The 15080-nt window shown below is 42.7% G+C and overlaps 1 protein-coding gene across 4 annotated transcripts in view; it reads left to right on the top strand.

Annotated features, from left to right (window-relative positions):
• The window catches only part of LOC124349466 (transcription factor Sox-5-like), a 31083-nt gene that overhangs the window by 8477 nt on the left and 7526 nt on the right, over positions 1 to 15080 (top strand). For 2 of the 4 annotated variants that reach the window (XM_046800109.1, XM_046800106.1), the window contains exons 2-3: positions 1790 to 2133; positions 2738 to 2999. In XM_046800109.1, the coding sequence (XP_046656065.1) occupies positions 1808 to 2133; positions 2738 to 2999 (588 nt within the window). In that variant the 5' untranslated portion in view covers positions 1790 to 1807. Of the gene's footprint in view, positions 1 to 595; positions 734 to 1789; positions 2134 to 2737; positions 3000 to 15080 lie in introns of those variants that run through there. The other 2 variants (XM_046800107.1, XM_046800108.1) reach the window with 2 other exon arrangements.

Raw genomic sequence — 15080 nt, 5'->3', positions numbered from 1 at the left:
CTTGTTCTTTTCCCGTTTTGTGGCGAACTTTTGACAGCAAAAACTGAGTTGCGTCAAAAATACCCGCGCACAATATGAAAATTCCTTGAGTAAATTAAAACACGAATACTTTAATCAGGGTTGCCACCAGTAATCAATTCTTTGTAAAGTCTTTGATTTAAAAAACGGTCTTTCAGTTCTTTTCTTCACCTTTTTTTTTGAAAACTCTTGGAAAATCGAAAATTCGAAATTTTCCTAGCAGTTTTCAATCGTAATTTATTCGCAACATGGCAACATCCTTACGTTTTTGGAGGGAAGGAGCAATGACAATCCTTGCAGCAGACTACGAATCGGTATTGTTTCTGTGTTGAAGACGCACTTGATTGCAGTGTTAGTTAAGTTTATTGTTTCAGTTAAATTCACTTAAGATAGTTCAACACGGACAAGCATGCAGAGAAAGATGTCTCGCAAACAAAAGAAGAACAGAGAAAGTTGTGGCAAATCTACATATTTTAATGTAGATTGGCAAAATGAGCTCTACCTGGCAGATTTTAGTGAGTGGAACCAAGTGGAAGGCGAGAACCAATTTTGCAAGTGTCGGTGGTGTAAACCACCAACATTTTTCTTGAGTGGCATGGAGAAAAGATGCACTTCATGCAAAATCACAAAAACAAACACTTGAAGACCTTGGCCCAGAAAATAATTCAAGCTTCGGTTTCAAACATCTTCCAATCAAGTTCAGTCACAGTAGCAGGTACGGTTTCCTTATTATAAATTTGTTGTCTACCAAGTGGGAACCCTGTTTAATATTTATAAGAAGCAGACAAAACTTGGTTAAAATTTCGAGTCTGACACGCATAACAAAAATGAAAAGAAAAACGTTGGGTTGATTAATTGAGTTCAGTCATTTTACCGGCTGTTGTGTACGCGACGTGGGCGCATGACAAATGGGCATTGTTCCCGTCAGCAGTCGCTCGGTTTTGGAGGCATATGCAGCAGACTAATACTGTGTATGGCTCTAACTGCTGCCAGCAGAGAGACTCTGACGAGGCTAGAAAGCAGAAAGATCATTTATTCTTTCGCACAAGACACATGGGCCGAGACAGCTGATTTCACTCTGAAAACCTCTTTTTCTCTTCGATGGCTGCTGCTGTTCCTCTCCACGTATATATTTGTATCTGCCGTTTTAGTGTCTCTCCTCTTTTGGTTCAGCCAAACAAAAAGAGGGAGAACATTGACGTCGAGCAGTGTTTGCTAAAGCCCGATTGTTTGTACACGACCACGAGTCAAAGATGATCAGATGGTGCAACTAACACAAGAACAGTCGACTTTCGCGTTAGCCCAGTCTCATCTTCCTCCGTTGGAATATACAGAAACTTTTACTCCCCTTTGGAGCGGTTGTTTAGCTGTTGTCGCTGTTGTACTGTTTAGGGATTGACTTCCTTCTCTCCGGCAATGTTATTTTCTTTTCAGTCGTCCGAGACACCCCTCTTTGTCTTTTATTGGCTGCTGTGGTTGATAGTCTACAAAGCTTTGATAGGTTCAGCTGTTCTTTTTATCTATCCAACTCTTGCTGGGGTTGGCTGTTGGTTTTAGTTGTTTCTTGACGGGTTGGCAGATAATGAAACCCATTTGAAACATCCGTTGTAACTTGTATTGTTTTGAGTTTCCTTGTCGTCTTAAATCTCTGAAATTTAATTCTCTACTACATTTTTGGTGGTATGGAATTTTTATAAAATCCGTCAGTTCGAGTAGTGTTGTAATTAATTTGATTATTAATTCTACTGTTTATTTCATCTTCTCGTTGCAGGTCGAATTGCTTTCATCGATGATCAAAGCGACGGGTAACATGAACGAAAATCTTCATCACAGCCAATTATCAGACACATCCAGCCACAACGGTGGCGGCAGTGGTTACGGCAACCTCGAACTCGAGAAAATGAACCCATTGGGTGAACTCAACTTCTTCTTCGGTGAGCGTTCAGCAGGTAACAGCCAGCAGCAACGTCCGCAACAACAACAACAACAGCAGCAGAATAATCAGCAACAGCCTGGCAAACGCTCCATGGACGACGTTCTAAAGAAATTATCCTCCAAGATGCACATTAGCCATTCGCCCGACGAAGAGATGGATCCATTCACCATTAAAGACAGGTCCGTATCCCAATCTTATCTTCCTAGACCCACCCACGTAAGTTTCCCAATATATACGTACGGCCACCGTCAATTGATTCCGTACAAATCTATTGAAATGTCAGAACTCTCCCAGAGCGGTTGAACAGTGGGAACAGCAACTCCACAAAAGATTTGAGCGTTTCATCCAAATAATAATAGCGAGCCCTGCACTCCAACCGGCAGGAACCAAAAACAGACAGTGTAGTGTGGATTATATGGCACTACATAAACTTCACAGAACTATACACATACAAGAGATCCAGCAGACTGCCTATAGATTGATATACATTGCCCGTAGCCCCACATTTCTATTTGCAAGACATCAGTGAGCGACGATGGTTTTGAATGACTCAACTTGTAAGATTAGGAGCGCACAAAACGATGCATTCATATTCACAGAGGCAAGGGTATAGGAGTCTGTTGATGTGCTACAACTGAGAGCTCATTCGAGGGAAAGAGAATATCTCTGCTGCCGCCGGAACATATGCGGATGCGCATAATAGAACACAATTCCGCTTCTCCCCACCCCGCTCGATCCGCATTGAATGACGTTGATTTCTATCTTGTTGCATCCCATTGCCAGCAGGTCAGGTCATTCGCATCACGTCGGTTCTGGCGGTACCAATCGCTCGTCGGCCGACATTGGCAGCCACGGGAGCGGGAGCAGCAGTGGTGGCGCTGGCAGTCATGCGTCAGATGCCGGGTCGCTATTGGATGCGCTGGGCGGCGAATCTTTGACGGAAAAGGAGCGCATCCTCAACGAAAAAATTGCTGAACTCCAGAAAATACGCGAGCAGATGATCGCCCAGCGTAGCGGAAGCAGCAGCAGCGATTACACCGATAAGGTAAGTCACCACCACATTTGTATTTACCATTTTGGCTTTGTTTTGAGGTTTGAAATTGTCATCGGACTTGTGATTGAGATCATCAATCGTCAAATTGAGGGATAGATTTTAAAAGGGGTTACTATTGCAGGCAATTCTTCTGTTTATTAGGGAAAATGCCCAATTTGGTCTGAACTGAAACAAGCTTTTTCTCTTGGTAACGAGATGAAGATAAAGCAGGGTAAATGTATTTACAATGAATAGTTGTTTCAGTTGAGTATACAGTAGATCAAAGTCCGCTCAAAAGAAACAACAAGGAAAATGCGATAGGGGGTAAGATGAAGGGACCGCCGATCCCTTGTGTTTGGCAGCGAGCGGCCGCGGTCGCCGCCCGGCGCTGGCACATGATGAGGATGCACACACGCCGATGAAGCTTTTATCATTTTCAAGGGGATGATTTCGCTTAATAATTAGTTGTCTACTCTATACCGTACAGTACAATTACACTACGAGCGGTAGACCACAAAGCTCTTTACGATACGGATACCCGTTTCTTCTCTTTTATCTTTCTCATCATTATTCTTTTTTGGAATTGTCGTGTAGTACAAACATCAGTAAATCAGTACAGAGCGGCTACTTGCTTTTGTGCTCATTCACCGTTGTTTCATCTTTTTAAAATAGCTCAGAGAAATATTTGTCTACTTTTATTTTGTTGGATTAATTATTCAGACCGGAATCAAAATCTTTTGAAATTTTCCTTCATGTCTTTTGGAAGGAATGAAGAAGAATCGTGTAGAATGAAACCATCCCGCAGATGGTAATCATCTACGAACTCTTGTAGCAAAATTTGAATTCGATCAAATGCCACACCTAGACTGTAAAAATATTCAGTTCCAGTTTTCTTTCACTCAACTGATTCCCTCCTATACTGTGCGCTTCAATCTGACATTCTCCCCTCGTGCTTCTTCGGTGAAGTTTGTACTATTAACTACCTAGTCTATAGATAAAAGAGTTGGGAAAAAACGGCACATTCTTATTTTCCCATCGCAGTTGAGGTTCCTCTGTGCATGCGGTCTGCGGCTAATTAGTTGAAAGTGGTCGATGTAATTAGCTCGAACGATTCCGCGCGCTCAATTCACCTCATTCGGATCCTCCCCCTCTTCCCCCTGCGTCAGTGTCTCTCTCAATAACTCTCTTGTTAACGCTATGCAAGCTACTTACATTGGTTTATACAAGACTTCTTGACTTGTTTCTAGTGTACATCACTCGTGCCGTGTCTCTGTTTCTCTCTCCTTTTGAAAGGCCAAGAGCCACCAACTTATTGCCATGGGGAAAAGATACAGAAGGGCTCGCGCTGACTGTACACGAGCCAACAGACTTTTTCATCGTTTTCGACTCTGCTTCACCGAGTTCTCCTCTGATTGTATAGACTTGGCTATTGAAACGGTCCTCATTTATTGGCTGGCGTCTATGCAGAGACGCGGTGAGTGGGGGTGATGTATACAAAGCCAACAGAAACTAGTTGGGTTTGATCTGGAAATGGGCAGAATCGACAACCTCAAATCAACTTTGGCTCGACTAACTTTACAGTCGGTTCTTTCTTTCCCACTTGTATGCGCGCACCAACGTCTCATTTCTCGCCTTTGTGAGCATTATTGCAACGGTGGTCTATGATACACTGTGTGCTATTCGTTATGTAATGATAAATCAGCTAATTGAACCTTGCGTGTCTAAATCAATGGGTTGAAATCTATAGCATCTTCTTAACAAAGTCCGCCAACGTAAAGGGTATTTCAAAGCACCATTTGAAACACAAGCCACGAATGGCCAAGTCCCGCCCGTCTACCGGATGACGGCCGCCATTCAACCTTCCAGTTTTTGAGAGAAAGCCTTTAAAACATGTGGAAATTCTTGCTTTGATATTCTCTTAATTGGACTAGTTAATTTCTGTTTACTGTTGTCTGATAACTGGGAAGGGATCAGAAATTTAACGGGGGAAAACATTTTGGCGTTCACAAAAACTGGAATAAGAAAATTACAGTGGATGATTTGTCATTCATTAAAGAGATACAACAGTAACTATTTCTAAATTCACAACATCATCCACTGTTTCTTATAATTCCATGTCGTATTTTCGCTACATTTGCAGACTTGGTGGGTCGCATATTTAATGAGCAGAATGCGAGGTTATTTTTATATTTTATTAGATTCTTTCTTGTCCGTTGCCCTTTTCTTCTTTTGGTCCGTCACACAGGAGAATGAAGTGAATAGGGTCTAATAAACAACATCAACGTACAATGGGACGCCACGCCAGACAAGAGACAAAGATTCCCTCATTAGTTGGCAAGTGGTCCTGGCAACCAGCGTCGTCGTTCTTCTCTGCTTTTGACTCTTGCCAACAATGAAAAATTAGTCCTATATTTATTTTTACTGTAAATTTTTTTTGCAAGAGAAGCAAAAATTTTATTCGTGTTAAAAGAGGAAAATGTTACCTTGTTTTCTTGCATCGGCGCATCTTTTTCCCTTTATTTTCTGATTCTGTTCTTTCGTTCGTTTGGAGAAATAACAAGGAATCTAATACGTATAAACAAGTAACCAACAAACCATTCACGGGTGGTAGACGTATAGAGTATTTAGGCTTCAATGCATGGACCTTAGGACTGTTATGAGTACAGCACATAAAAGTATTGAACAGGGCCGGATAAAGGGAATAAAAAGATATCAGCGGAAGTTTGGAGCTTTTGCTGTTGGCGAGAGCGCCTTTCCATTTTGTTTAAGCTTTTGTGCAATTGACTGCGAGAGAGAAAAGAAGGAAACAGCAGCGCAAGTCTCAAATAAAAAAAGAGTGGGGTGGAAACAAAAAATCTCGCTTAACAAACGTCGGGGCACCCACAAATCGCTTTTGACAGCCTCTCAATCCTTCAGTTCCGGTTTCTCTATTGCAACTTTTCTCTCGGCTTCTTCTTGTCTCTTTGACTTTTTCCTTTCCATATTTACCCCCACAACAACAGCCGGGTAAAACTGCCGTACCGTACAGTATTTATAGCCGAACAATTGATAACACCACCAACACCGCACCAGCGCTTTCCATCTGGTAAAACTACCACCAGCAGCTCTCGCCACATTAGACACCAACAATTCATTACCATAGAAAAAGAAGAGGGGAACTATCCTCCCCCTCTCACTTTTGGTCCTTTTCGTTGTCGTGTGACGCTTGTCTTACACGTACCGCCGTGTCTGTCTGTGTATACATCCCGTATTAAATATACTGGATGGAGGACTGTATGGACGTCGGGACGGAAGTCATCGATATACACCAGTTCGTATTTTCGGAAAGGGGAAAAAAAGCCAATAGTTTAACGATGTGCGTGGCTATTGACTTGTGTAGATGTAATGGCGCTCACTCTTTCTTTTCCTCCGTCTTTTCTTTGGACAAAGAAAAAGCGGAAGAGATGAATGTAAATGTCAGAAAACTAAAACCCCTTTTTAACTTGGGTGGTGAAGAATGATCTGCTAATGCACTTGGTCCATTGGGAAAAACAACTCCTCGTGGGACATCCTTTCTTGGATAATTGGGGGACACTTTTGGCGACAAAAATGATCGATTCATCATAGCGGCAATACGGTCAGGTTCACCTAGAATATTGCAAGGTTTTTTTTTTACGAAACACAATTTTGATTGTCACGTCTTATTTACAAAGATATTCTAGTTGGGCCATCCGTTTGCTGCTAGCTTTTGTCTGCCATTCGCATTGGCCCGTATTCGTTCGTGTTTTACCGTGAGTCTGTTGATTCTCAGCAAGGAGAAAGAGGCGCGAACTTATGATGGATGGGCTTCTGTTTGCGTCGGGGGTGTTTGCCACCACCCGAAAGAGGTACAGCGAAGAGTCGCGTTATTTACTGACGTGATGCGCTCACAAGGAGCAACAACAGGACCTGCTGCGGTCCGCGCCGCTCGCCAAGCAGTTCATTAAAGCATTCTTCTTCCATCCGCCTTCCTCCTTCGCAGTCGCACATCCTGTTGTCTGTCACAATTCATATTTCAAAAATGGAAAAAGGCAGCGATATGAGCGCCCACACCTCAACGGCTGGTAATAACCCTCTTCTTTCTTTTCTCACTTTCTCTCTCGTACACTGCCTGTACACAATGCAGACTGTTATACAGTTTGTATATTTTTAGTTTCCTGATGTCTTTTCCCCGCGCTATTTGGGCCGCAAACACCGTCACTTTATGGGCGACTAAAGTAACGTGATGTAGAATTTATTTTGTATTTGACGACTAATTGGTCATTGGGCTGAAAAAATAATGATTCTTTTCTTATCGATCGAATTTTGTTTTTACTTTGAAATTGAAAAGATTAGCTGGGATTATTAAAGTATTCTGATGCTCACAAACAATGGATGAGGCATCCGGAAGCTGGATGACTATGGCATCATTAAATTTTTTAATAACGAGCTGAGGGAAGGTGATAGGACAAAGGGCGGAGACCAGGATTTTGTATATGTTATAACGGCGGGTTTTCTGAAAATAGCCAAGACAGAGAAGAACAGGAACATAACGGGTCGTCTGAAAAGTGAAAGGAAACAAAAACAAAAAGCCACGTCCAAATCAGTTGAGCATGAAATATGACCCATTTTTTTTCCCCCGACGTCAATGGTCTTCTCTTCTGTCTGGAAGAGAACGAAGGCCTCGGCGTGTTTGTTGCGTGTTCCAGCTTCCCTATTTCCAGTGCAGCACCAGCACGGCCTACAATTCTCTGGCTCTGCCGTATATAAGTGCACCATGGCTAAATAGTGTAACGACTTTGTGTGTGTTACGCCCTGCTTTCGACAAGAGTAACAGGCAACTAAAGAAATGCCACCGTGAAAAATAAAAGAGCCAGACGGGAAGAGGATAGACAGGGAGGCGGAAAACGGGCAATCATCTTTGTTTGGGACGAGAAGAGGAAAAATAACAACAAAACGCACAACTATTTTAAGTTCAGAGAAAAACTAAAACTCCAAATGTGTTCCCCCCCCCCCCGCCGTAATATAAAGAAAATTCAGGACAAAAGAATCAAATCTTCTGGGGCTCTTTTTATATTTTCAATAACAACCAATAAGAAAGTGCAGCTTTTGAGCTTTGGCCAGAAATAGTGTACTAAGCCAAGTTCGTTTGTTTCCCTCTCTTTTCACCTCCACTTTTCACGCTGCCACTCGTCGGCTTAGTCGTCGAAATTCAGAATCAAGAGGCGACTAGAATTATGACTTTGTAATATCAGAAAAAAGGGAGGTAGCTTAGTGGATGGCGGCAAGTTTGTTTTGGCAGCCTTCGTTTCTTGTGCCGACGCAACAACACCCAAGTGTACCGTCACTTCCTCAGCCAACAGAGCCGAAAGGATTGAGGGAGAAAGAAATGGTTGCGTCACGTCGTCGGTGGCTTTTCAACTTTGCATCCCTTGTCGGCCGCTCTTGAATATACCGACTAACACGTGCCAAGCGCAGCAACTGTTTCGTTTGCCATTTTTAATGAATCAACGGGCGAGTGTCGGTTATGATGCGGCGATGCTCCTTTCTGTCGACCAAACTTAGGCAAAGTTTGAACAATTCCAGAAATTTGAAATCTGCTGACTTCTGACTTGCATTTGGAGTGTTGAATTTAAAATAGTAGTCAGGAACAGGCCACTACTGAATGTCTAAATCCTTCTTTGAAATTATTTAAAATTAATCTGTTGTGTTTTAACTGGCACTTTGCACAATAGAAATTGACGCATTTTTGGCAAATGAAATTCCTTTATTTTTCGGTGTAGTGTATCACTGGCACAGATGCTCAACTGCTGATGCGAATTCCATGAAAGCCAAAACAGCGAAAAAGGAGCCAAAATTTGAGGCACGAAAGAAACTTACCAGTTAAGAAACGGGAAAGAAAGAAAGGGGTAAACAAAAGCGTGATCTTTGACCCAAGAGAGTTTCCGGTGCATCTTTTGAACTCGAGAAGCTTCCGACGCCTTCATTTTACCTCACGGCATCTGCTCATTCCAAACTAATCATGTTGGGCGACTTGACTTTGGTTATTTCCATATTTTATCGCTCTAATTCTTATTCGTCGGTACAATTCCGGCTGCTGTACGACGAATGGATACTAGACGTAAATAGCGAAATTACTGGGCGTGTTTGTAAAAGCATTGTTTTCTCTTTAAGCCATTTTGGCAATAAAAAACGAGGTCCCTCCTCGCTCCCGCTGATTCTTTATTGACGTTCGCTCCGGAGCACAGCGAGCGGGAAGTGTTTATTGGCTCCGATAAATAGCCCGGATGAAAATGTTTACCAAAGTTTGGACTGACTCGTCTAAAAGTCGGAAGCGCCATAGATTTGAACAAACAAAAAGTAAACGCGCAGCAAGTGAAGAGCAGAAACAGAAGAAACAGCAGTGGGGTGCCATGACGCCCAGCATCGAGAAACAACATCAAAGACAGAAAGAAAGTGAAATGTCTCGAAACACCAACGACTGTTGAAGCTTTTGTGGTCGACTTGTTTGTTCTGAAGGAGGTCGAGCGAGCGGGCGGTCAGTCAGTCAGTCAGAGAGGCAAGGGACGTCCTATAGTTTTTCCAGACTTGTAAAAGCTGTAGACTATATATACGTGTGTGTGTGTGTGTGTGTTGACTCGCTGGCCTTTTGGAAGGGTCCGCCTTGTCCTGTCCAGCCATGTGGCACAAATAATGTGTGTCGGACGTCATCATTGCGCTCACCATGGAACCTCCAACCAATTCCACGTCCAATGTCAGCCAGTCCTTTTCTTTTACAGACCCAAACGACCCGCAACGACCTTATTCTTTATCTCCCTCTGCTCTAGACAGAACAAGACAAGAAAGTGGCTGTGTGTGTGTGTGTGTGTAACTCTGTTGTATATACACTGGACATTTGTGTGAGAGAGAAAGAGAAAGAAAGAACGACAGAAAGAGAATATCAAATATTTTTGAGAACCTCGTCCGGTTGTAGCTTTTTCTTCTTGTTTACATACATATTGTCTGTAGGGGGTGAGGGCGGGAGATGAGTGGCTGGCTGGCCGGCATTATAAAGTTCTATTTCCTTCGTAATTCTGACTCTGCTGGTCGCTCCCTAGTGTAAGGCATAGTACAAGGCACAGATTGTGTAGAGGCTCCATCATCAAACAACTGCTCCCGATGGGACATCACCCGTCTACATATACATGCCGCTTCCGAGTTGATACGCGCCTCTTTTTATTCGACTCTGTTGCCTCCAATCAGCGTCAAACCTCTTTTTACAATAAATCCCAGACAAGAGGTCGATCTCTACACCCTAAATCACGCGCTCTATTGGTTACATCTGGGAATCTTCAAGTCAAGCATAACATCTAAACAACAATAGGTCGATTACCATCACGATACGGTCGACACCCGTTGCTTAGTAACGTCACAATTTTCAAAGGATCGTCGTCAAAATACAGACAAATGTAATTCCTTCAATTACGTAATGTCAACTTGAGATAACAACTGAAAATATATCAGCACAATTTAAATAATGCCCTGTCATTATTTATCTTTGCTTTGAATTTACCGCTCTCTATGCCTTTTTATTCTTAGCAAGAATAGATTGGCCTTGACTGTATGTTATGCATCGATCTTTCTTTATACTTGTGAACTATGGCAACACCCACACATGACTTCAAAGTGAACACAACAGCAACCAGCCGCCCACAATACGAAAAGGGAGGGACTGTCTATAGTTTTCTTCACAACACATTTTTCTAGTTTCCTTCCCGTTCTGTTATCGCCAAGAAAAGAAATATGGGAAAATCGCTGCTGCTGCTGCTGTTGTGGTATATGTGCGCCGAGTTGGTTGTGCCCACGTTCAGCTAAAAATAAGAACTTTTTCTTCCCAGCAGCTTCGTCACACTTTTTCCCCCTTTTTACCAATTTTTTAGGGGTTGTCCTTCTTGTGTTGTCTTTTGTGCACATTGACGGTACACCCCTGTTCCGGACAACAAGGTTCGGATGACAAGTCATGTGACACTGTCAGCCTTTTTTCCTTCGTTTTTGTTTTCATTTTTCCCAAATGTGTAACTGTAACGAAGAAAATGGCATTTGCTGCTTCTATTCCACCAACTCGCCGTTATTAACTGAGACAATGGCGAACGAATGGATTTGTCATTCTTTTTTCACGTCATTTTATGTTGACCATGAGCTGGAGATATTTTACAGCCGGCCAACAAAAGATTTACAAATCCAAGCGTTATCGTGAGCGTGACGGAACGTTGTCAGGCCAAAGACAAGACAAGGCTCGGAGCCAAGAAGACGGAACGACGACACGTTCCGTGTGATTTAAATCTATCGCGTCGAAAACGAATTTGGAATGGCAAAAAAGAAAGAACGTCCAAATCAACACCAAAGTCAAAAAAGAAAAAGAACAATATGACAAGAGAATACCAAAAAATTTTTAAAGAAAAGGATGTGCGTCACTATTTATTGCCGCATTTGCCTCGCCTGTTGTGTGTTTCTTCCATCTGCCAAACGCCTATACAACCGCATACGAGCGTGTCCGACAGAACTCGGAACAGTTGTTTTCTCCCATCCCGCCTCGCTGCCACCCACTTGTCAAATGCTGAGACACAATTTTGTGTTTTTCAAATTCTCTGGTCTGAATTTGACAGATGCGTAGCCCCTTTTGTTCGAGTCGACAGTTTTCGATTGAAAATGTCCCAAAAACATGACGTCTCGAGTTGCGATAGTCTTTCCTTGTTCCGTGTCAATGTGATGAAAGATTGCGCTGTGCTGCACAGTCTTTCTTGTTGAGCCTTGGTCTTTTCCTACTTTCCCATCTCCATTGCAGTCCTTATCTGTTAGCGGTTGCTTAGTTTATAGCACAGTCGCTGGTGTAGTTAGAGAAAGGTAATGCGATACTCGTAGTCAGTTGATTGCTGCCGCTCGAGTATTCTGAGAAAAAGGAAAAGAACGGGCTGAACTTTCCCAGGCCAGACAGCATATCTCAACGTGAAGCTGCTCTCTGTAACCCGCTCCCACATGCATAGACCTAATATGTCCAGGGTACTGCGGATGAGCGCATCAAACTGTGCCATTAACGATCAATGTTTTTGAAAAGGCTCTTGATATCGTCCTTGTCCATTTTTTTTTAAGCCGTTGACCTTTAGAATCAAAACGAAACAACTTCCAAAATCCATTGGGTCTCGTTTTTAAAACAAAAGATGAGAAAAAGAGGCATGAACTCTCTCCAGTCAATGTCGCGTAGTTTGACCCGTCGAATGAGATTGTGTCTGGATTTAGTTCTTGGTTACCAGTAACAGGAGAAGAAGGAGGCGAAGACAGTGTTGGGGTGATTTTGTTTCAATGTGAACAAATCACTAAAAAGTTGAGATAGGCACCACCATAAACAAGGCCCAGTCGATAGTCCTGTATCTTCGGTCTCAAATTTGGCATAAGACACACTGGGAAAAATGAAGAGAAAACTCCTTTTTATGTATAATGGTCATCTCCTCGATCGATGTGCTAATCGTTCGCTTGAAACGACAATTGGTTTCTCGTCCCGTACAACGTAGTACTACCCTCAAAACTTTTCCCCTTCATTAAGTCCCGATCTTTACTTTTCACCCGATGGGCTGGCTCGGTGTTTGTTGTACCAAATGTAGCGACTTCTCCGAACGCCGATTCTCATCAAACAGCTTCGATCGACCGTTTCTCCAGTTGCCATAATGACTTTCCTTCGCTTCCAAAACGGCGGAAGTTTGACAACTGCCAACGGTCGCCCGTCGCTTTCCCAGTTATAGAAGCGAGAACAGAACAGCAGACGCCACCGGAAGTTGTTGGGATTGTTCCTAGATCCAGCACCCGTTTTCCGACGTCTTTCTTCCACATAGCGTCGATCCACCCGTTTCACTCCCGAGTTGCCCAACTGCGGACCAACAACTCCATAATAACTGACGAGATTCCCTCCAACACAACTACCGTACCGCTTTGCACTATATCGGCGTTTCTTAGAGTTGCTCATAGTCCAGTTTTGACTCGTCTTCAACGCAATTCGTAGGAATTTGAATGGCAGGGCTTTGTGTTTTCCAATGTCCAGACGGAAATAGGTCCGTGTTTTGTTTCCGACCGGCTTTAAGACTTAACCGGGAGGAAATGAATCGACGTCCAAAAGTGCAGACTATGCATAGACCACGGTGAAACGTGTGAAATTGTGTATTAGTGGCGTCTCGCTGGGCGGTCTACTACACATTTTTTGTTGCTACGTTTATCACTAGAGCAGCACGTGTCTCAACAAATAAATAAACAGTCGAGAATATCAAACAAAAAGAATCGGAATGCAATGTTATACGAAAAAGTTTTGTTCACTCCGCATTTTCAGGGAATTTTTATTCGGTGGCAATTCGTTTCGAATGAAAAGAATCGTCTACTATGACGTGGGATGACAAAAATCTAAAACGAGAAGAGAAAATAGGCTAGATGTTGCGCACTAAAAAGGGAGACCGCAGTTTTCTATTTCCAGGGGGTTTATTTGTTGTGTCTTGTGTGTCGCTCGCCCGCGAACTGTTGTTTCTCGTTGAGTGACGGTTTCTGCGTTACTGCGCGTTTCTCCCCATGATATTCCCTATGGTCTCCATCGGCAGTAGAATTCACCGCAGAGAGACACTTAACACCGGAAACGGACATTTTTATTTCATCTTTTTTGTCTCATGCCCAGTACATTCAGTACTGAAAATCCGACAGGAGAACACGGCACACACACATAGGAGACGTCGGCTTTTGTCTCTCCACCGGTCTCCGCACTCTTGTCTCCTTTCGATGTATAAAAGCCGGCAGCCAACGAGTTCAAATAAAGAAAACGATAAAAGGAAAAGAAACTCGGCGTCGAATTTCTTTTTACTTTTCTCTGTTTCGCTTATTTTGATGATTTAGGTTTACGATTGTTTTCCATGGCTCGGCTCTCATCTGCACTGGCGGTCCCGCCTGTCTCCCACTCTTTTATGATCGCCCTCTCTTAGCTTTACAGTAAATTTATACACAACTGGCCGACTGTGGCGTATAATTACCTCGCCTGCTCACTAAACGGTTCGAAACCAATCCGTCATCGCGCTCGACCACATAACGCCGCATTTGATTGGTTTTGTCCGACTCCTTGGCTTATTCCACACACACAGACACACACACACACACACCTATGTGTATAAATATAAATATAAGTTATCTGTCGTCGCGACTTCTCAGCTGTTCTCCAGCAGCTAAGAACAACGATCATCTGTATATCTACGACGTACAGTCGTTAAAACTATTGACACAGCACGCGCTCTTTGGCGACAGAAGTCGCCAACCAAAGAGCATCGCATATACCGATAGTAGCCTATTTTCCATTTAGATGACCGTCTGCGTGTCGTTCAACCCAGTTTGGCTTTGCTCCTCCTAATAGCGACAAACAGATCGTGAATGCAAGCGAAAAGAATTCACGAAATGATTATCGCTCGATGAGCGAAGACAGAGGAACGGGTAATAAAGATGTGAAGGGTCTTAGAACGGACGTCAGTGGTGTCAGCACGCAATGGGTTGAACGGGGAGAGCCAAGAGAGAAAACAAAATTCATAATTTTTTAATTGCCAACAACAGTTGGCTGGCTAATATCTCGAACGACAGCTTATAGATGAAGAATTCAAATGCATATACACTGAATAGGGACGACTCGATCCCCTTTGGATGTATAATGTATCTATTTATACAACGATATAAATAGCTTAATGTTGTTCTGGTAAAAAGGTTATCATACGACAGAAATATTCTATTTTTAGAAAGGGGGGCTTTAACGCAAAAGCTGATGTTTGATTCATTGAAACTCAGTTGTTTACTGGAACATTAACCGACCCATGCCAATTCGGTCATTCGTTCTGTTTGCCATGAAGCCACAGAAAAATGCCAATTAAGTAGAACTTGATGGGTCAACGAATTCGATCAAATATTTTGCGGCTTGTGTTTTTTTTTTTTAAATTAAAGATGGAAGTTTAAAATAATAATAAAAAAATAGCCCATTCAATGAGGATATAGAATAAATGTTTTGATCAGCTGGAGTAAAGAATATTTTTGCCATCATCGAGGACATAA

The sequence above is a fragment of the Daphnia pulicaria genome, chromosome 7 (genome assembly GCF_021234035.1).
Source record: "Daphnia pulicaria isolate SC F1-1A chromosome 7, SC_F0-13Bv2, whole genome shotgun sequence".
Classification (NCBI taxonomy): Eukaryota; Metazoa; Arthropoda; class Branchiopoda; order Diplostraca; family Daphniidae; genus Daphnia; species Daphnia pulicaria.
This window is presented reverse-complemented; position numbering and strand designations above follow the sequence as displayed.